This window comes from Lonchura striata, chromosome 6, assembly GCF_046129695.1.
Source record: "Lonchura striata isolate bLonStr1 chromosome 6, bLonStr1.mat, whole genome shotgun sequence".
NCBI classification, from domain to species: Eukaryota; Metazoa; Chordata; class Aves; order Passeriformes; family Estrildidae; genus Lonchura; species Lonchura striata.
In genome coordinates this window covers 8,847,992-8,869,780 of record NC_134608.1, presented here as the reverse complement: position 1 = coordinate 8,869,780, position 21,789 = coordinate 8,847,992, and the positions used below count along the sequence as shown (strand labels likewise).

The window sequence follows — 21,789 nt, the reverse complement described above, 5'->3', positions numbered from 1 at the left end:
CACCCCTCTGCAGCGAGGGGGACGGGCAGCTCTTCTCCCGGGGATGATCTGCCAGGGCGAGACCAGGACTCGGCAGCGGGGCCGACAAGGGAATACGCCGAGCAGCACGGGGCTTTGGGGCGGCGCGGCGGAACCCCCGGCCGGGAGGAGACAAAAGTTCCCCGGCGGGGCCGGTCCGGACCCCCCGCCCCGCCCGCGCCCCGCCCCGGAACCGGGCGCGGCTCCCGCGGGCGGCGGAGCCCGGCGGCTGCGGGCGCGGCGCTCGGGGTCCCTGCCCGTCGGGGTCCCTGCCCGCAGCAGGGTCGCTGGCACTGAGGGTCCCTGCCCGCAGCAGTGTCTGTGCCGTCCCCGCCGCAGGAAAGCCGCCGCGGTAAGGCCGAGCTCCGCCGGGGGCGATCGCGGGAGCGGCATCGGGAGAAGTTGGGCTGAACCCCTCCGGGGGCTGCAGCCCGGGCCGGCCGTGCCCCGCTGCCGCCCGCTGGGACGGGCCGGTGGGACGGGCCGGCGGCCGCCGAGGAAGGAGCTCGGGGCGGCTCGGAGCCGCAGGAGGGATGGCAGAGCGCAGGGGGATGGAGGCGCGACAGCAGCCGGGAAGTGTAGGTGGGACCCAGTTTGGGCTGCAGGTGCGGCAGCATCGCTGGGACGGGGCCCCGCTGCCGCTTTGAGGGTACACGGGAGAGGTGGGAGCCGGTCCGGGCTGCGGATGCAGCAGCGCGGTGTGAATGTGAGTGGGATGGAGCCGGGATTGCAGGTGCGAGAGTGGAGCGCACACAGGTGGGAGGCGGTCCGGGCTGCATCGCTGGCACACGCTGCGGGGTTCGGACACGCTGCGGGGTTCGGACACGCTGCGGGGTTCGGACACGCTGCGGGATGTGGTTCGGGTCGCCGCTGCGGGATGTGGTTCGGGTCGCAGGTGCGGCCGCGCGGTGCACGGGCGTGAGGCGGGCCGCACTGCACGTGTGGGTGCAACGTGTGCGGCTTGCAGGTGGGATGTGCGGGCGGGATGTGGTCCTCTGTGCCTAGGGCTGGCAGAGCATCTCCCAGCGCGGAGTGGATGGATGCTGTGCCTGCGTCTGCGCTGGGCCACTTTCAGGCTTTTATTTTGTAGAATTCTTTTTTGTTATTCAGTGGTTTTCAGGCGAGGTTTCCCAAGTCCTGCCCGGTTTTCCCACATAGTTCTCTCCAGCCTCATCCTCCCCTCTGCTCAATAACTCTGCAGTGATTAAATAGCTTCTTGCAACATCAGTATACAGAGCTGAATTCCAGAGCTCGTGGGTGGGGAAGGAGTGCTCAGACATACTGATTTTAGAAGAAATACCCCAAAACGGTGCTTGTGGTTGTCCCTCCCTGTACCAGATCAGCACTGTGGAACTGTACGTTCTTTTTTTGGATTCTTAAGACTGAAGAATTTCTCTGGGTAAACACAGTGCAAAACACCCCAAGCTCCCTAGTAGACTGCAACTCAAATTTCTGGCTTGAGTTAGTTGAAAAGGAAAGTTGGGGTCAGCAGAGTTACAGTAAGGTTGCCATTGTCCTACTGAACTTGCTCAGAATTTGGGCTGTCTGGCCACTAATCTAATTTCTCTTCCATCCACTTAAGCTTATTTTTCCACGAAACAGAGGCTGCCAAAACCAAAGGGCAGGGGGGAAGGGATAGCAAGAATCTGAGGATATGAGATTTTTTTTTTTGTCCTGTTATAAGTTAATAATCCCATTCTAGGCTGTCATCCAAAAATATTGCTGAAAAAATGCAAGCAGTGTACAAGACCCATTGTATAAAAGATAATCTATATGTAGGACAGGAAGAGACCTGGCAGGTCAGCAAATCTAAACACAGAATGATATTATGCCTTATTGCACACCACTGTAATTCATTTGTTGCCAGCCTTCTGGGAAGGGGAAATTTCACACCTTAATTGAACTTATATTATAATCCTTTCTCTGATATATGGCTTTCTCTTACTTTGTATTTGCACTATGTCTGCTTCATTCTCCCCGTCCGGTGCTTTTCTCTTATCTGTGTAGAAATAGGAGTTGCATGCTTTTCTCTTTACTGTGCAATGCCAAACAAGCTACAACTCGCTGTCTGCTTTAATGAAGCAAGCTCCAGCTTCTGCTGATCCCTGGCAATTTTGAGCTGGGCTTCTTAATCTCCGAGTTCCCTGTGGATGAGCAGAGCTGCAGGACTCAGAGGTCCTGTGCTCCTCATGTTTTGACACCTCACCTAGAAATAAATCCCTCACCAGGTAGGTGCTGCAATTAACCTCCTCCTCAGGCTCCTCCTGTCCTGTGATGGGGGGTGGGAAGCTGAGATTTTCCTCTCCAGGTGTCCATCTGACATTTGTTTTCTGCTGTCAGCTCTCATTGTATTCCAGTCATTCTGTTGATCCCATTTTTATTGCATATCCCCATGTTCTGTGCTGGTTCAGTATTCCCTCAGCTTTCTCCCACTTGCTCTGTCATGAAGGGAGAAGTTAAGTAGGATGGAATCTCCCTCACTTGCAGTAGTGACCCCTGCTAGACTCAGACTGACTCCTTCCATTTCAATGTCTGTCTGATCCTTCTAGGTCTGTACTCTGTTTATTACAAATCTTTATCTTTTGTTTGCAAACTTCTGATTTCACTGGACTGGATAGAAAATGGCTTCAAATGTGTTGTAAGCTGAACTTTATCCCTGTCTTGTGTGCCAGGTATGCTGGACAGTTTTCCCAGAGTAGCTGAGCAGAAAATTTTTCTTACCAAAGCAAGCTAAGTTTGCTTTTGTCCTTCTTTCCACCCAATTCACTTCCATGGCATCAGTTATTAGATGTGGGGTTTTTCTGCAGTAATTATTCTGTTGATGAGGATGTTTAACCCCACCATTGTACTGTAACCATGAGTAGAAGATGGGTGTAATTCAGCAGTGGGTTGCAGCACAGTAATGCAGGTTGGGCAGTGAGCTAAGCATTCATCAAGCTGAAACAGCTGAAGGAACTTCAGGCAAACTCAGTGCTCATGTCTGAGCTTGGGTTAAGCTCCCACTTGAATATCCTTGCTCTTAATATTTGCAGGAAGGTCTATCAATAATGATTCAAAGAAAATACCACTGAACCAACAAACTCAGGTCATGGGGTCACACAGTGACACTGGACAAATCCAGCTCTGCTCAGTCCAAAATACTGCAGTTGGTAAGTGCTGATAAACATAAGGAGTTATCCCTACTCCATTCATTAACATTGTTGCTTTTTATATAACTAGGTGAAAAATATCTAAATATTTTGCAGAAGGTAGACTGCAGCATGATACCCCTCATGTTCAGTGCATGACTACCTGCTTCTGACCTAATATATCATAATCCCTTTGGCATTATCCACCAAGCCCAGGTTTATTCCAGTGTTTCTCAGCATTGCCTGTGAGCAGTTTATCATGCAGTGTTCATGAGCTTGGTCTTGCAGAGGTTGCCTTCCCCTCCCAATGGCTAGAAAAAGCTCTGAGAGCACCAAGTGCTGCAACAGGATGGGCAAACAATCTCTGTTTTAATTTTACTGAGATTTCTCCAGTCCTGTGCTGCCAACCAAAATGCTAAGAACAAATTTGGGGACAGAAACAAGTCACATCAAATTTTGTGTTTTGACTGTCTCCTTCTAAAGAAGGGCAGCTTCATGCTCACAGGTCTGGTGTGGGGCTGTCACACCATTCCAGTGGTTCCAGTTCTGCAGGCATGCTTTAAGGACTGGAGTGAAGTACAAATTGGGAATGCTTAAAAAAAGCATTTGAGTGATTTTTCAGTGCCTAGCAGATTCCTTGTCAAGGGCAAGTATCCTCTGGCTCCTTTTTCTTAGGAAAAAATAATAATGAGCAACAGATAAGTTTTATGACTGCTACCAGATAATGCCAGTGGTAGATAAGGTGATTTTATGAAAATGAATACAGAAGAAAGTAGGGTGTGGGGTTCAAGCATGAGGCCTTGAGTCATTGCCTGGCATCTACAGGAGTGCCCAAAATTAAAAGTGATTGTGTGATGTGGCAGATGAACATTTGTTGCTGCTTTGTCAGTCAGCCTTTCACATCTGCAGAAAGCATCAGGAGGGCATCTAACAGCATGGTGGGTTTTCTGTTTGATGTAATGAACACATATTGTTAATGGATTCAGCTGTTTCTACTATTTTAATACCTGAGCTGACATTTCAAAGTACTAGGAATGCTGGAGCCACAGATCAATGAGAATCTTAAGTAAGCAGTAGTGTTTGCAAAAAGCTCTGTAGCATTTGATGGTGTATTTCAAGGTCTCTGAAAAACCAGCTGAGCTGATACAGGACACCAGACAAAGCCAGAAAGGACTGAGAGACAGTGGATGAAGTCCTCATTCCAGCATTGGAGTCACTCAGCTGACTCCAAAATGTTTAATGACCACAAAAGAAACAGATTGCTTCAGAAGGGACATTGCTCCAGCACTGTGTCCAGTGTCACAAGAACAGACAAATGAAGAGCTGCCAAATGCTGTAGTTGGTAAGGCCTGATGTTGAACTTGGCATGGTTGTAGTAATTATCACCAGATGGTGCTACTTGGCATTGACTTCCCTCTTGTTATTTTTACCAGACCTTTATTCAGCTGAGGTGTGAACAGTATTCATTTTGTGGAATGTTAGAGGCCAGAGCAGGGATTTGCTCTTTGCACTGCTGTTCCATCAGTTTGTGAGCAGGTGTCCTCAGTCACTCCTCGGTGCTGAGGACTTCCCCACAAGGTACACAAGGAAAGTTTCAGCTGGTGGTTTGCATTGCTGCTCACAGAGTACCTGCAGACTCTCTGACACTGATTTTACCCCAAACCCAATTTGCAAAGCCATTGTTGCCTCTGCTGCTCCCAGGCTGATGGCTAGTGCTAACATAGGACATCGCTTGTGGCAGCTGGCCACCTTGAAACTATGTGGGTCTCCACTTTTCCAGATGGGAAAGCTGAGTCACATTTTTACAAGCAAGGACATCGGAGAAATGTGGAGATTGCTCCAGGAAAGTGTGGGAAAGAAGGCATCCTGCAACCATAGAACCTCTATATTTAGTGGTACTTTAAAATGGAAAGTGTTGGTGATTTTGCCATTGCAGAGGTCAAATGAGCTCCAGTCCCATTTGCTCTGCACAGGGAGCCATAGCCACCTGTCCCACCCCTTCCCTGTGTTCCCGAGGGAGGGAGGGACACACCAGCCCCACTGCTGTCCTGGGGACTGCAAGGGGAGCCCTTCCCTTGCTGGGGGCACAGCCCCTCCCCAGCACACCCCGGCTGGCAGAGGGGATGAAGGGAGGGAAGCAGCAGTAGCCCCCAGGGCAGCAGCAGCTGCAGAGCCCCTTTCCTTTCTCCAGATCAATGAATGAGGTTTGCATCATCTTGATTGATTTATTTATTTAGTAATTTATAGTTTTGGTGAGCAGCTCTGCTTTTGTCAGTGCAGCTAAGGCATCGCTGTTAGGCTCGGCTCCGTGGGTTAAGTTGCATTATTTTTAATGAGGCAGCTATCTCCGTGCTGCTTGTGTTCTGCTGGCTTCCCCTTTCTGGGAGCTGTCTGCTCTTTGCTTGTCCTGCTTTTCTGTTAAGTCATTGCTGAGCATTGGCTGGAAGCAGTGAGCTGAGCATTAGCTTTATTTTCTGACAGAGGCCCCAGCTGGAAACAGAAGTTCCCATAGCACAGGACAGCAGCTTTTGTGAGCAGCGCTTTTCTTCCCACAGCCTACTGAGAAGTCAAACCGTGGCAAATGAACTCATCCCACCGTCTGGCCCAGATCAAGGTGCTTCACCTAAATAAAAGGATGGCCCCTGCTGCCAAAGGATTTACTGCCAGGAGTGGGTGCAGCCCTCACAGGCTGGATGTGCCACGCAGGGGCTGCAGGAGGAGAGGCAAAGCCACACAGCCCTCCCTGGACCACTCCTTGTGCACTGGCTCATCTCTTCCATCAGCACTGCAGTGCTGAGCCCATTCCCTCTGTCCCAGCGGGTCCCCTGGGGGCACGGGGTGGCACTGGGGGGTTCTGGGGTGCAGCTCTGGGGTTTGTCCCCCTCACAGCCCACAGCTGTGTGAGCAAGCTTCCCTCCTGCCCCAGAAACAGCCACAATCTCCTCTGTGTGTTTCTAGCTCAGAAAAGGCTGATTCATTCTCTGAAGCAGATTAATTACTTCTGCCATTTAGAAAAGAAAAAAAAGATAAATCCTTTAGAATTGGTCGGCTTAACTTTCAACTGGGTGCACAATGCAGTGAAGCAAATCTGCTCTGAGCCAGAGCAAAGAAGTTCACACGGAGTAAGAAACTGTAAGAATGCAATATTTACCTGTCATGTCAGCAGTGGGCTCTGCAATTTAGAAAGTATTTGTGAATGTGTCTTCTTCTTGACTTATACGACAAATGGCGCAAATGTGAGCCTGCCATGAAGATGAACGGGGGAACAAATGTTTTTATTCCCTGATACATTTTATAACTTGCTTCCTTTCTGGTTTGTGTCATGCCGATGTGGCAGCAGGCTCCCTGAGTAGCTCTCATCTGAAAACTGGCTGAGCTGCTCCATTTCCCCCTTGGAAGGCTGCTTTCCAAGCCTGCCTGGCTGTGCTCACTTGTTTATGCACTGATGGGCTGTAGTTTCCCATTTCAGAACAAGCTGTCCAATATTCATGAGTTATTTTATATTTATCCAGTTCTGAAGCTTCTTTTATAAGCCTGGGGATAAATTTTGGGTTTTGTTGTTTCCATTACTGGAAATGGACTGAACCTCCATAAACATTAGCAAGCCTTAAATAAGGCCTCTATTTATCTAAAAAGGAAGGGAAAAGACTAACACAAAGCTGAATTGATTTACAAGCCTGTAATTCCCAAACCCCTGTTCTGATAACACGTGTAAGAAAGCAAGCCATATGTGAAGAGATGAATCACTTATAAATTTATATCCTAATATTCATTCTATATTAACTTATCAGACAAATATAGTGATTTTCCTCTTGAAGATTAATGACAGCCACATGTTCAGCTGGCATAAAGCACTGCAACTCTTTGGACTATGCAAACCTGAGGATGTGATTGAAGAACCGATTTGTTTGCAAAGAACAAAACAGTATCTAAAGTGATAAGGAGAAACTGAAAAGGGTCAAAATGATAATCATTAAGTATCCTGCCTGTGTAGTAAGGTTATTTTGACCAAGCATGAGACCTTTCCCATGATCCCCAGTTGGTTGGGCCGTACTAAAATCTCTTCACATTAATACAAAGACTTAGCTGGAACTGGAAAGTTAGTATCTAAGGGGACAATTTTAAGCCCTCTCAAAACAGCTGGAATTAGTACTACAGCAAAATGAAAGGTTAAACCCGTTAATGTTTTAGGATTACTGTGTTATAAAATAGGCTCTTCAAACTTCTTTACCCAGCAGCAGAGAAAATACTCTGAAGGCATCTCTGGGAGTGGATTAATGTTGAAATCATGCTAAGCCAACCTTTTTCAAGGATTTATTTTAAACAGCTCAAATGCTTAATTTCTTGAATTAGCAGCTGAGCAGGTTCTCTCATTACCCTTGGTAATGTTCATATTCACACAAGCAAGCAGAAAAGTACCTGGCAGTACCTGGCTGTTCTTAATGTGTGCAATACTTGCTTTGCCCATGCCATTAGGAATCCTGGCTGTGGTCAGCCTTATCTGAACAAAAACACTCAGGATGTTTGCATTTGGGCTGTTCACCAGATGAGATACCAACCCCTGTGATTCAGCAGCAGCTGAATGGAAAAGCTGATCCCATAGGAGGGAATCGCATTTGCAACCTGTTTGGAGAACAGCTGGGAAAACACTTCCTCCTTCTGCACCATTCTGGTGTCTTGGTAGCTTTGTTCAGAAGGGATGTCAGTAAATATGGGTCTGGGTAGCTCTTTGGCTTAGTGATGCCCTCAGCCCTTTCCTCTGTGGGCCTTCAGCATCAAACTGGTTCCTAGGGAAGAGCTCCTGCCTGCCTGAAGATCTTCACCCTTGTGCAGGTGGGGAGGGTTTGTGCTTGTGCTGGAAGGACACAGCTAAACCCTGGACAGGAGCTGCCTGCCTCTCTCCTCTGGGGCAGGGCTCAGAAAGGTCTTTTTTCTGTAATTACATCTTTTTGCTGTTGCAGCACCAGGATGTGTACCAAGGAGCAGAGTTCAGCTGCCGTGGCACCCTTTATCCTGGCAGTGCCTAAGCTGTTCCCCTGCAGGCTTAGCACGGGTGCACTACACGTATGCAGGATAAATAAACAAATATTAGGCACCTTACCTATGCTTAGGAGCACATACATCCTTTGGAAACCTGTACATGGCTCTGTGCACCCTCCCCATGTTTCTTTCTTGCAGAATATTCCTATCAAAAGAATTGCAGAGCAAATGTTATGGATGTTTTAAGCAGATCAGCCCCATTCAATACAGTTCCCAGAAATATGCTACTGGCAGTTGCAGAGTCCTTTATTTTTGTTATCGGAAGTATTCATCAGATAAAGACTACTTCAGAAGGCTTTTTTCCCCCCTCCTTTTAACATCCTCTAAAGTGAATGCATTCAGCCACAAAGCAATCAGAGAGCTGGTCTGTGACAAGAGAGCTGGAGAGATGTCAGTCTTCAAGGAGAGTAGAGAAATTCAGTAAGAGCCAGCAGCAGTCAGCTCTGCAGTTCCTGTCTCGCTCCCGTGGTTTCCTGGGGATGCTCAGATGTCTCTGCTCCCCACAAGGCAGCAAACTGGCTGCTGTCACTGTTGTCACTATGCTGTCCCAATACCTGGGAAGGTCATTATTAGTTCACCCCATTTACATCCCAGTAGCTCTTCTGGCATTTCCTGCTGTACCCAGTGCGTAAGGTCATGTTGCAAAGGTCAGAGGTCCTGTGGGCAGGGGTAGGTCTTCCCTTAAATTTTACTTTGTTCTCTCCCTAAATTTGTATGTCTTCATCCATGCCTAATTCCCCTTCAGTGCCATTTTAACACTTTGTTTGACTCTGGTCCTTCTGCTTACTTAACTCAGAGTTCAGTTCTCAAATGAACAGAGAAATTGCATTATCCAAGTTTATTTCCCTAATTTTTCCCCTGTAGACATATAGTTGTTATCACTGGTCCCATAGATGCCAGAGTATCCAACAAAATCCATCACAGAGATGCAGAAGTGAATACTGCACCTTGCATTCTTGAATAACATCTGTGCTGATGTTTAGTGAGAAGAGGGATTTTAGACATGATCACCTAGAAAGAGCCATTGCAGCAGACCTCTGGCTGGCACAGGTCTCTGCCAGCCCAAAATGAGCTGGGTGTTCCCTTTCCAAAACCCTCGACATGACTTCCTTGAAAAGACACTGGCACAGGAATAAATTTGTCACAGAAATGTAGAACAGCGAGAAGACACTGATTGCTGTAATTAGGAATAATCCAATTCCTTAAGGCAAATGGGTTGTATTTATGTCTGTTTAATTGGATTTCTGAATTTTGTGGACTGGCCATGTGGGCAGTCAAGCCAGTGCACTGTGATTCAGAGGCAGCAGAGTGATACTCAAAAACTAGAGGATCTCTGCTATACTTGACCTAGCATGGAACTAAATTCTTAATTCTTGATGTAATCTATTTGATTTTGGTGTAGTTACTATTCAGAGGAATCAAATCGTCTGCTAGAATATTGGAGTAAAATTGGGCTGATTTACTGGGGGAAAACCATTTAGCCCTCTTTCTGAGCAACTTGAAAGCTCATGTTCATGTGGCCTGCAGAGGAGCAGTGCAGCCTGAGAGCTGGTTTTCCTGCTTTTCAGCCCAATTTCTCCACTTCTGCTTTTTTACTTTTGGGGTTTTTGGTTTTTTTTTTTTTTTTTTTTTTTTTTTTTTGGTGGGATTTTGTTGGGTGGGGTTTTTTCATGTCAGAAATGATGGAACCTTTCTAAAAGGAGAAACATTTCTGTAATATTTCTCAGATCCAGGCTTCAGATGAAACGTAATGGGACCTGATTAATAACCTTTCATGTTGCTTCCATGGTTTTCAAGGACGAATTTGCACCATCACAATCCTTTCTTTGCAGGATTTTTTCCTCTTAATTTTTTTCCCCTAAAACCTGCTGTGAGACTGGTCCTGCTCTCAAGAGCCAGATTAGTGACTAATCTTTTGAACACGGGGATTACACTTCAGGAGTGCATGAAATGTAAAGGGACATTCATTTGCTGTTGTAAAACCCATCCTGAATTAACAATAGCCTTGGATTGTATGGGCACACCCCCAGAGTGTTTCCTATGGCAGGATGGGGAATTATGCAGAGTCATTTCCCTGGACATTACATTGTTATGACAAAACTGTTTTAATTAGAAAGCATGGGGGCAATTTGGTTCTCTTAAAGGCCAGCTGAATTTGGACTTAAGGGTAGACAGATCAATGTATTTCTAATATTGGTGGAGTCATGCTCATGCACACAAGGCTGGAGTTTCCCACCTAAGGCAGGAAGACTCTTGATGTGGGTTCCAACTTTTGATCTGGGAGGTTCAGTTCAGGGTAGAACCTCACAGAGTAAGAAATAAACATATGAAGCCTAATTGCTACCCCTGAGCTACACAGGAGGCTTATACTGAAATAGGCCATGTTGAAATATTCACAATTTAATAATGACTGGGTTTCAGTTAACACTTCCCAAGAGGCTGAGTGGATGCATTTTGCAGCTGTGGCTCACAAACTAGTTTTACATGAAATATCAACCAGAAAGGCACAGAGATACCTTCTGTAGAAAAGAGCTTTTAATGTCTTCAGAGCCTGCTCAGCCCATAAAAGCTGGGCTGGAGCTCAGCAGGACCTTGGTGGTGCCCAATGAGAGCAGAATTCTTGTGACTGAGTGAGCTCGGTCCAGAGGACACTGCCTGAGCTCCCAGCTCCCATCCTTTGCCATGTGGCCCCTCTCCTAGGGTAGGCAGCCTTGGGTTAGACATCCTCAGTATTTTAGGCTGCCCTGGTTCTTCCAGCATTGCAAAGACCCCTGAGGTCTTGCCCTGTTTAAAGCTCTGGTGCCACAAAGCTGGAAAACCCAGCACAGCTTATGCAAGAGGCAAGGGGCTGTCCCCACCCACACCCGTGCTCTCCATCCCACCACCCTGACCACCCTGCATTCTCTTTTTTCCTTGTCATTGTTTTTCCTTTCCTTTGCCAGATCATTGCCCTGCTTTGGTGATTTCCCTGCTTTGGGTCACCCCATGGCAGGAGTGCTTTTTCATACTGGGACTCGGACATGGAGTGGGGGCAAGGCTCCCACCTTCCCAGCCCACTGGGAAGTGACACCCACAGGGTGAATGAGGGTGACAAATGACATGCAAATGCCTTCCCTGGAGGTTACAGAAAAGTTACTTCTTGGACCTTTCTGGAGGGTGGTATTTGCATGCTATCAGACACTGACATCCTGTTGAACTTTCTTAGAGGGTGTGAATTATAAAGACACTCATTTGGGGATTTACAGTATCTTGACTAAAGGTTGCTTGATGAGAGAAGGAGAAAAGGAGCTGGCTGGGGAAGGGAAGGATCACACAACTTGTTGAGAAGTATCCTTCCATGTGGGAGAGACAATGGAATCATTTGGCTTCAGCTCTGAGGTAGGAATTCTTCCTTCTGACAGTTTTCTCTGTCCTCTTGGCATCCTGGGGAGATTTTTTAAAACATCAACAACAAAAAAAAGGCAATAAAAGGATTTTGGCTCTCATATCTGCTTGTGTGACAGCTTCCCACAGAGCAGAAGCCAAGAGTCTTAGAAAGTTACCACTGCATTGTCCGTGTTGCTGGGTAACAGTTTCTGCTCCTCACATGGCCCCAAATGATAATAATAAATTGCATCCCAAAATGCTGAATGGTGCTGAAATCACTGGTAGATGGAGCTGCTGCTCCTGCCTGAGCATGTGGACACTGGAGCAGGGGATTGATGGGACTCCAGACCCACCTTACTCCCATCAGAGTTTTCATGGGATCTGAACCCAAGTCCATTCATTTCTGGCTGGAGTCAGGATGTGTCTCTGGCTCCCAGCAGTGGGGAAGGACTGGCGTGAAGCACTGGTGGCCCCATTTGGTGCAGCCCAGCTGGGGGCTGGCCACCACTCACATCCCTCCAGCGTGGAGCCTGCTGTGCCTGCCAAGGGCTGTGGTGGCACATCAGGGTGCCCAGGCTTCATACCCACCATGGGAAGCTTCTGATACTGGTCTGACTGGGCACTCACACAGTTTCTCTCCCCCCCAAGTGGCAGTGGCCATTACAGAAACAAAATCTGACAGCTGCACCAGTCTGGTTTAAAGCTGGCTCACCACGTTAAGGGAAGTGATTATTGTATCTTCACACTTATAGTAACAAAGAGTGGTTTCAAACTCATTTGAAGCTAAGCTCATGGAACCTCTGCTATAAATAAGGGTTTAGAGGCCATTGAAGATCCTGACATAAATGTCCTTGAGCATCTCACTTGAGCTGGATTTGTTTGTGGTCCTTCAGCAGCCCAATGAGAAATTTGTTTATTTACTGAGGAAGAAGGCACCGGCAATTTTTTTTTTTTTTTTTTTTTGTATGGTTGGGTTAAACCTGGTGCAACTCCAGTGCTACCAATACATATTGAATGGACACATTTACCCATTTTGTGAGACATCACACAATAGTGTAGTCTGTAGTTGCCCAGGAAAGAAAAGCTGTGCTGGCACGTGGCATCCTAATAGTGGTGAATGGGACAGAATCAGAACCATGTTTTTCCTTTATTTGTGAAAGAATAAGCTATACTGGCAAAATACATACAAATTTATACCAGTGTGGCCACTGTTTGTCAATGCACTGAAGTTCTTTTCTGGGAATTTGCTGCCAGCAGAAGCCACTGCCAGCCCAGTGCCAGGCCCAGTCGGAGTGTGGATGGCACAGTTCCTGCCCACCAGCTGCAGCAGGGTGTGTGTCCATGCTCCCTCATTTCCTAAAGATAAAATATTCCCCATAATGGTTTGCAGCACTGCTGAGGCCACAGTTGACCTGGGTTGTGTTGTGAGAGCTCCTGTAGGCTGTGCCAAAGCACAGCACAGCGTGCCAGAGACCTTCTTCAGTACTGAAGAGCAAGAGTGGGCACTCATTCCAAAACCTTTCATTTTTTGATCATAAATCACACATTCTGGCCTCTGATACAGAATATGTAGATCTAAAGACTGCTGAGGCCACTGGCCATGGCAGCAGGAGGATGGAGCAGCACTTGGTTAGCATGCTGGGGCAAGGTCTGTTGTGCAAACCATGCTTTTGCTTTGCTTGCCTAAATTTCCCACCATGCTGCCCTGGGAGACTGAAAATGCTGCTGGTTCCTACAAACACTGATGGGGGTCAGGTTGGTGTCTAAAATAGAGATCTGTGGTTTTCCCCAACTCATCTTGGTGCATGGGAGGGTGGTTTGTTGGCCTTGATGTGGGTGAGCTCTTCCAACGCCGCACAGGAAAACAGCACAAATGAAAGCAAAACGTGAGGTGAAGGAAGCACATCACACTTCCAGAAGTGATTTTGGAAAGCACAAAGCCAGGATGTTGTTTCTTTTTAGGGACTGAGTAGTCTGACATGTTGCAAAATACAAAGGCTTGGCATATTCCCAGCAGCAGAGGGAAAACTGGAGCTCCCCAGAAGTGAAACCTGTCATTAGCAGTCAGCCAGGCAGAACAGGCTCCTGAGAGCCAGGAACAGGCATGGAAGGGAGGCAGGACTGAGCAGCATAAAGGAGCTTTTCTCACCCTGGCAGTCTTGTGGAGGGGGGCAGAGGGCTGTGAGGGCAGCATGTGGGATTGGGATGCTCCCAGAGTTCTTCAAAGGGCAGCAAGGAGCTGCTGTTCCCCCTTACACACACCAGCCCCCAAGTCCTATTCTTCTACATAGGCAATGGATCTGATCCCCAAAAAATCAGGATAGTTTGACCTGCAGTTTTCCTCCCTTTTGTTTTCACTCAATTATGCTTAGCTGCCCTGAGAAATCTCTTTTTACATGTCCTCCCCAGTCCTTGCTGTGATCCGTGTCATCCTGGAGGCATGTAATAATTTAGACTGAAAGCTGTGCTGTGCAGCTCTGTTCTCCACAGCTTCACAGGATGGAGGAAGTATTGATGTACCCTGATTTATCTCCCACAGATGTCATCTCCCTAGGAGTGGACTTGAAGGACAGAGAGGCACAGAAAACTGAATCTGGGAAGCACCTGATTTAGAAAGAAAGGAGGAGAAAATTTTACAGACCAGGTTGGACGGATGCAGGGAACATTATAACTCTGCAAACGCAGTGATCCAAGGAGTTGGCACCATGAATTGTGATGTTGCTGTTGCCATGTGCAAGAACACAAGCTCTCAGGATATCTTTATGTTTCCCAAAGGAACCTCCTAAAATTAAGAGTACTTTTACACTGATGCTCATTTAGACCTTGCAGCAACCTTCCAGTATGTGCAGGGGGCCTACAGGGAAGCCAGAGAGAGACTCTCTATCAGGAACTGTACTGACAGGACAAGGAGTAACAAGTGCAGATTCAAAGAGGGGAAACTTTTTTACTGTGAGGGTAGCTAGACACTGTCACAGGTTGCCCAGAGAGGTCGTGGATGCCACAGCCCTGGCATCCAGGCCAGGCTGGATGGGGCTTTGAGCAGCCTGGTCTGGTGGGAGATGTCCCTGCCCATGGGAGGAGGAATGGGACTAGGTGATCTTTAGGGTGCATTCTAACCCCTTAACATTCTGTGATTCCCCATCAGGGCCAAACAGCTTCTGAGGGTAAGAAGATGAGGAGAGGGTTGTATTTAAGGAACGTAGATGTGGCACTTGGGGACGTGGTTTAGTGGTGGGTTTGGCAGTGCTGGGTTAATGGTTGGAGTCAATGATCTTAAAGGTTTTTAATCTAATCTAAAGTACTCTGTACTTTGCTGTGGCTGTGAGTGTCCCCACAGCAGCAAGCACAGACACGCTGTCAGGCTGTGCCCCAGGGAGCAGCACCCAGCCCCAGTGCTGAGCAGGCAGCTGGGGAGGCAGAGCGTGGGTGCTGCAGGCACGGTCAGACACAGGCACTGGGGACACTGCTTCCATCACCACAGCCCCCTCTCTGCCCTGGGAAACCAAAAGCAAAGCTCCCCTTCTTCTGGCAAAAGGTGAGGTGTATTCAGCAGTCCTGTCTGGTTTTGTCAGGGCACTTTCCTTCCCTTGGCCAACACAGTCTAAATATCCTCTGTGAGCCAGCCAGATAGATGTGTTCCATTTCAATCCTTGTCTGTCTCACTCTGCTGAGATCATTTACCTGCTAACAAGCTCCTGTGGGCAGAGATAAAAGGCAAAACCAGCAGCCCTTTAAGGATGTATCTGAACATCTTTGCAACACTTTGCTTTGTGGAAAATATGGAAAGATGTTGCATTCACAATATATCACTCTCATCTGTGTTTGTAAACAGATTTATCACACCATCTGCAAAGTCGTATTGCCATCTCCATATTCATTTCCTTTCCATTTATATCATGCAGCTCCTGTTTATTTTATTCCCTTTTTACAATTAGATACATTAGCTACCTTTATGCTTTCCTACAAAAAGGGTGTGCTCTCTGTTGGGAAGAATATTTAACCAATCCAATTTGTTCATTTTGGTGCATAAAAACACAAGCCAGGACTGTTTGGAGAGGTGCTTCCCGGTTCTCTTTCTCATCTCTTCACATCTGTGCAGAGCAGGTGGGAGGGAAGGATAATTCAGAACAAATCTGCTGGTAAACAGGATGCTCTCTCAGTATTTCCTGTCTCCTGTTGCACTGGTGAAGCTTAATTTTCAGGAATCAGTTAAGCCTGAGGTCAATAATGCTGTTGTAATTTCTCTGACTTGCTGTAGCTGATACAGTATCATACAAATACAATTAATGAGGCATTCATACATCTGGGAGAAAAAAGTCAGCCTGTCTTGTTATCTGGCTGGATAAGAAATGTTTATTCATGTTCAAATGAAAAAAGTGATTTGCTGAGTATAAAAAGAAGTCACACAAGAGAAGAGGAGCTTGCAGTTGGCAGCTGCTTCTGCATCCCCACGGGCTGACCAGCACCCAGGTCAGATGGTCCTCAGTACTGCTCTACACTGGAGGTCCAGCTTGACCCCAGTTCTGGAAAGAGATGGCTGGGCTCCATGCACAGCCTGGAGGAGAATTTGACTGCAGGTGGACCTCTCCAGCCCCTTGAGTGTAGATTTGCAGTCCTCATGACTGGTGAGAGGTGTAGGATGCTGCTCCATCCCCAGGGCTGTGAACCTGGGGCTTTAAACTTTTGCTTCTCTCCCTCCAGTGAGGAAGGATTTCTCTTCTTTGCATCAAGCCTAACCCAGATTCCTGGGCTTGAATACAGGGGTGGGACTGGAGTTGACTAATCCCAAAAAGAATTTTACCAAGAGTGAGTAAGGGCTCTGGACTGCAGGGAGTGATGACAAATCTTGGAAACTCAAGCCTGTGCTTTGGCAGGGAGGTTTGTTTGGGGATTGGTTTGGTTGGTTTTTTTATGGTCCTTTTTATCACTTTTCAGCTGTACAGTGTGTTCTCAGATGGTATATTTGCCACTTCATGTTTTTGGATCGTGACCATCATTTTTTCAGTTAACAGAACAGGGAGCAACTGGGTGCTTGGCCAGCTTTTTTCCCACTGAAGCAAAAGAAAACTCTGCAAGAGAGTTTCTCCAGAGCTCTCTAAATGGATTTTCTGTCACCAAACCCTGCTAACTCTTCCACCCCTTTGACCTCTGAGTGCAGACTTTGATGCTGTGACCTGCCAGAAAGTCCCACCATCACATTTTCTCAGAGAAATTTTTCAGGTGTCCTACCCCATCACACTTTGCATCTTTCCAAGAGGCATATTTAGGCCTATAATATCATGCCTGTCACTAATCAGTGAGCAAATTTTTTGGCTGTATATTTGCCAAGGGGAGATTGCCAGAATGATTCTTTGGGTAAAACAGAAGCCATGCAGCTCTGCTGCAGGGAAGGAGCCAGGACCTTTCTAAACGGCACAGTCACCAGGAAAAATCACAAGCAGGCTTTAAAATGAGATTTTTTAAATTTTTTTTTTCCAACCAGTGTAAAGGGTCAATCCTTTATCTTAGCTTTTTGGAAAAAAAAACAAAAAAAACAAAAAAAAAAAAAAAAAAAAAAAAAAAAAAAAAAAAACCTTCTGGAGATTACTTAGTTTAGATTTTTCAAGCATTTTTTTCTAGTCATTGTTGGGCTAGAAAGCCTTGTGCTTGAGCTGGGAAGGGAAAATAAGAGTCTCCTATAATCTCTTCAGTCCCCTAAGTGCTGAGTTTTGGGGCCAACTGGCCCCAGGATATTTTGAGCTCTTTGCAGGCTGAGCAGCCATGGGGAACAGAGGTATTGGTGGTGTGGTAGGATGGTAGCATCAATTTTTGTGGGGCAACCTGTCATCTGTGGGAGTAATTCAGCTTTAAAACAGAATCACAGATTCATAGAATATTCTGAGTTGGAAGGGACCCACAAGGATCATCAAATCCAACTCTTAAGTGAACTGCCTATATGGGGATCAAATCCACAGCCTTGGCATTATTAGCATGGTGCTGTGACCAACTGAGCTAATCTCAGTGGCCAGAGCCATTGCATGCAGCTTTGAAAAGGACCTGCATTGTATGACTTGATCCCTCCTGCCTAAAACCATAAAATCTGGCACCAAGAGTTACACTTGGCTTTGCAGTTTCTCTGTGCTGAATCAGTTCCTGGCCTTCCTTGCTGCTGATGGCCTGGCTGGACAGGCCATGTTCTCCAGGGGGGCAGGCCATCGCTCCCCATCTCCAGAAAAGTGCTCTGCTGATTTTGTAGCCAGCCTCCTGCTGCTGTACCTGCACTCACAGCCTGTCAGGCTCTCACACTATCAGGCATAAACACCATGTGTACAAACATATTTGCAATTGCAGCAGGCAGGAAGGGATTGAGTGCTATAAAATCAACCTCAACATCAGTCCCAAGAAAACAAAGTGAAAAAGGAACACGGTAATCAGATGCTCTTATGTGCAGGATATGCTCAAAATGATTTCTCCATCCCATTACAAATTCTTAGAAACTGCACAGCCTCTCCAGCACAGTGAGATTTTGAAGTGGTTTAATGGGCATTAGGAGATCAGAGCTGATAATGCTGCTTCCAACCTTTTCCTTTCACTGCATGAAAATAGGTAGTGGCAATTGACTGCTGCAAATTGGCTACTTTTAAAGCTGTATTTGCTGGCCTGGATGTGCTAAAAGTCTCTCCACAGAGTCTTGAGAGGCTGAATGTAATGTGTGTGGTTGAAGTGGGGATATAGTGAGTTTCTTCAACACAGGACTGGTTCCAGTGTATGCCCTACATGCTGGAGAGCTGGGACCTGCTGTAGTTGGGATTTACATTCCAATTACTGGATAAAAAGCAAGTCTACTGGATCGTTTTTGGTATTCCAGACAAACTTCTCACTTTGTCTTTTCTTTCAGAACAAGCCAGTCACAATGTCAGCCAAAAAGGAAGGTGCCCACAAGAAGTGGGCTGCCCTGAAGGAGAAACTCGGACCCCAGGAGACCGACCAGTCAGAGGCCAACCTGGAAAATGCAGAGCCAGAGCTGTGCATCCGCCTCCTGCAAATGCCCTCAGTGGTGAACTACTCTGGGCTGAGGAAGAGGCTGGAGAACAGCGACGATGCCTGGATGGTTCAGTTCCTGGAGCTGTCCGGGCTGGATCTCCTCCTGGAGGCCCTGGACAGGCTGTCGGGGCGAGGAGTGGCCAGGATATCTGATGCCTTGCTTCAGCTCACCTGCATTAGCTGTGTGCGAGCGGTCATGAACTCCCACAAAGGCATAGAATACATTGTGAGCAACGAGGGCTACGTCAGAAAACTCTTCCAAGGTGAGGAGACGCCTTCCTGCTTCATCCATCACATGCAGCACTGGGAGGGGGGCATTTTCCTGTTGCTTATCCTCCTGCCCTGCACCAGGCTAGTTGGAAATGGTTGGTCACAAGTGATTAATGAGATGATTTTCTTCTTTAAAATAAAACTGCTATGAAATCCCATTGCCTTTGCCACCCAGTGCTGTTTCCACACAATTATTGTCATAGTTTACTGAGAAGCTGGTAATAAGCCCAGCCTTATCTGTATACAGGCATGAGAAATCTTCAACCCTTTGCTTGTCAGCAGACATTTGCTATTCAGTCTTCGAGAGCCCCAAGGGCAGAGGAAAGGAACTGAAAGGGCTTAAAGTCTTGTAGCCTGTAAAGAGGAGGGAAAGTGGCATGTTTGCATTCAAGAGAGCCTGCTCTCTGTGCTGCTCACTCTGCTCCTCTTGCAACATTGTGGGTAACACCACTTACATTCTCCTGCCATTCACTTGGCTCATTGTTAGCTTTGAAATTCATCAGGCATCTTATGTAGGACTTATTATACAGCACTTAATGGTGCTGGAAGAATAACTTCTGTACCCAGAAACCATTATTAATAGCTTTTGAAAATGCATTTAGTCTGAAAGCTGACTTGCTTCCCTCTTCAGTTTTGAAGTCCCCTTCTTTCCTCTTCAGCCTGTGTTTTCTTACCTTATATAAAATATGAACCTGGCATTTTTGTACTGTGAAAACCGGGGGGTATCCTGGATTTTCAGTGTTGGAGCTTCTTTGTGCTCTAATATAGGAAAAACACAACAGCTCCCAGGGCTCACAGAGAAAGAGTAATGCGAAAAGGGAATGCATGGGACCCCTTGGAACAATTGCTCTAACTCATATGCATATTGAGCTTTTCTGCACAAAAAATAAGAGTCATTAATCAAAGAAAATTGTTTATCTGCTGTTCTAGAAGATAGCCATATGTGAAAATGGGAAATAAATTTTGTGAGTGCTGAAAAATCTTGGCTGTTGTTGCAGCATGTCGCTGGGACATGGAAAAGATTAATAACTACAAGCTGCACCAAAATGCCAATGGGATACCTGTAGCATTTACTGTTCCCACTAGAATTTACCATCACATAATGCTATTGGGATGAGATATCTGTACATTAAGATATTTCTCTTCCTATCTTCCACTGTAATGCGTCCCCTCTTTCAGTCTCTTTTCTACTACTGCTCATAATTCGTGTAGCAGAAGACACTGAGATTCAGAATATTAATGTCAATATAAATTCTGCTTTGTTTTGTTCTGTTTTTCCTACAGCACTTGACACAACTAATGTCATGGTCAAAAAGCAAATATTTGAGCTCCTGGCTGCACTGTGCATTTACTCATCAGATGGCCACTCTTTGGCTCTGGATGCTTTGGACCATTACAAGGCAAGTGTTTGGTTGGAGTAGGAGGAATGGCTCGGCTTTGATCCATGCAGACACATCCATGTACCACAGAAAAGGGTGGAAATAAAGTTTATTTTGGTAACAGAAAGTAGGGGTACCATTGTTTTGGTAAGAGAAGTAGGGGTTTATAAGGTGAAAGCTGTAGGAATTTTTTCGTGGTCAGTGTAGGTCTGCGGTGCTGTTCTGTGACTCGTGTGGACAGATGACTGCCAACCACAAGGTGCTTTCTGGCAGCAAAAGCACCACCAGATCACCAGAATAAATGGTGCCACATCCACAGGTTTCACTGCCCACGAGCTCAGGTACATGCATCAGTTACCAGAAAGCAGAAAGGGATCCAGGAGGTGTTTCCAAGGACTTTCTGTGCCAGCCAGCCCCTGCTCCATAATGCAGGAGTGCTGCTTTTACCCATGTCTTCGTGTCCTGTTGACAGTGGAATAAACTGAGGATTCCAGATGCTAATTCCATCTGAGAGCCTGCCCCACAGTCATGGGATTTAGGTGTGTATAGACCATCCTTGTGATAGTATCAGTTGTGTTACCCACAGAGTGTGAAGAACCAGCAGTATCGATTCAGCATCATAATGAACGAGCTGTCCAACACAGACAACGTGCCATACATGGTGACACTGCTGAGTGCTATCAATGCCATCATCCTGGGGAAAGAAGAGCTGAGAACGAGGACACAAATCAGGAATGAGTTCATAGGTAAGGATGTTTGTTACACCCTTCCCTGGAGAAAGTCAGTGACCAAGTGGGGTTTTTTCAGATGTATCCATAAGGTGTCTGGAGAGGCTGGGGAGCAAAACTGCAAATACTAATTTTCTTCTGTGTTTTGACCTTTATTATCAACAGCCTTTCTGTCAACAGATTTTTTTTTTTACTTTGCTGCTTTTCCATAGCTTTGATCTTTTCTGGAATCCCAGCAGCACTGTATCACTTGAGCTTCTTCAGAGCATTTCTATAACCAACCATCACATCTCTATATATTGCAACTACTTGTAAGAGTTGATAAAATTTCTTCACTCTGTGTCTACTCAGTTGAGCCACAGAGGCTTTCCCATGGTTCAGAACTTTCCAGCTGCTAGAATCCCAGGCTCCTAGGTACCATTGTTGGTATTCACCTCACATGCTGGGTGCATCTGAGTTGATGAGCCTGGGCTCCATTTCTCTCCATGGAGATCAAGGGACATTTGATGGTATCAGACTGATTTTAAATATCTAATTTGGGCTGAGGTCACATGCCTCAAAAGTGCCCGTGTCACTCAGTAACCCCAGGGGGATTGTGCAGTGGTTCACACAGGTGCTGCAGATATGGTGTCTCATCATTTACCAGATGACTCTACCCATTTTGATAGAGCCATCTGAAGATATTTTCACTTTTTCTCTCTACAAAAAGTTTTTATGAGCATAACATATATAAAGATCATAACAAATAAGTACTAAGTGGGCCATAATGCAACTATATATTTTTTTTTACACCTACCAGGGCTTCAGCTGTTGGATGTTTTAGACAAGCTAAGGTAA

General features: G+C 46.5%; 1 protein-coding gene across 1 annotated transcript; it reads left to right on the top strand.

Moving 5' to 3' along the window:
• Positions 1–220: 220 nt before the first annotated feature.
• Positions 221–21,789, top strand: LOC110469798 (inverted formin-2). The gene is made up of 5 exons (XM_021528920.2): positions 221–370; positions 18,430–18,838; positions 20,130–20,245; positions 20,811–20,970; positions 21,752–21,789. Exons 2-5 carry the CDS (start codon positions 18,445–18,447, stop codon positions 21,787–21,789), a joined length of 708 nt encoding a protein of 235 aa, XP_021384595.1. The 5' UTR covers positions 221–370; positions 18,430–18,444.

Bases quoted from the DNA above. Each gene is read 5' to 3' on its own strand.
- LOC110469798 (XM_021528920.2), top strand. From the start codon at position 18,445: ATGTCAGCCAAAAAGGAAGGTGCCCACAAGAAGTGGGCTGCCCTGAAG. The intron at 20,246-20,810 runs GCAAGTGTTTGG...TGTTACCCACAG, and splicing joins ATGCTTTGGACCATTACAAG to AGTGTGAAGAACCAGCAGTA. The intron at 20,971-21,751 runs GTAAGGATGTTT...TACACCTACCAG, and splicing joins AATCAGGAATGAGTTCATAG to GGCTTCAGCTGTTGGATGTT.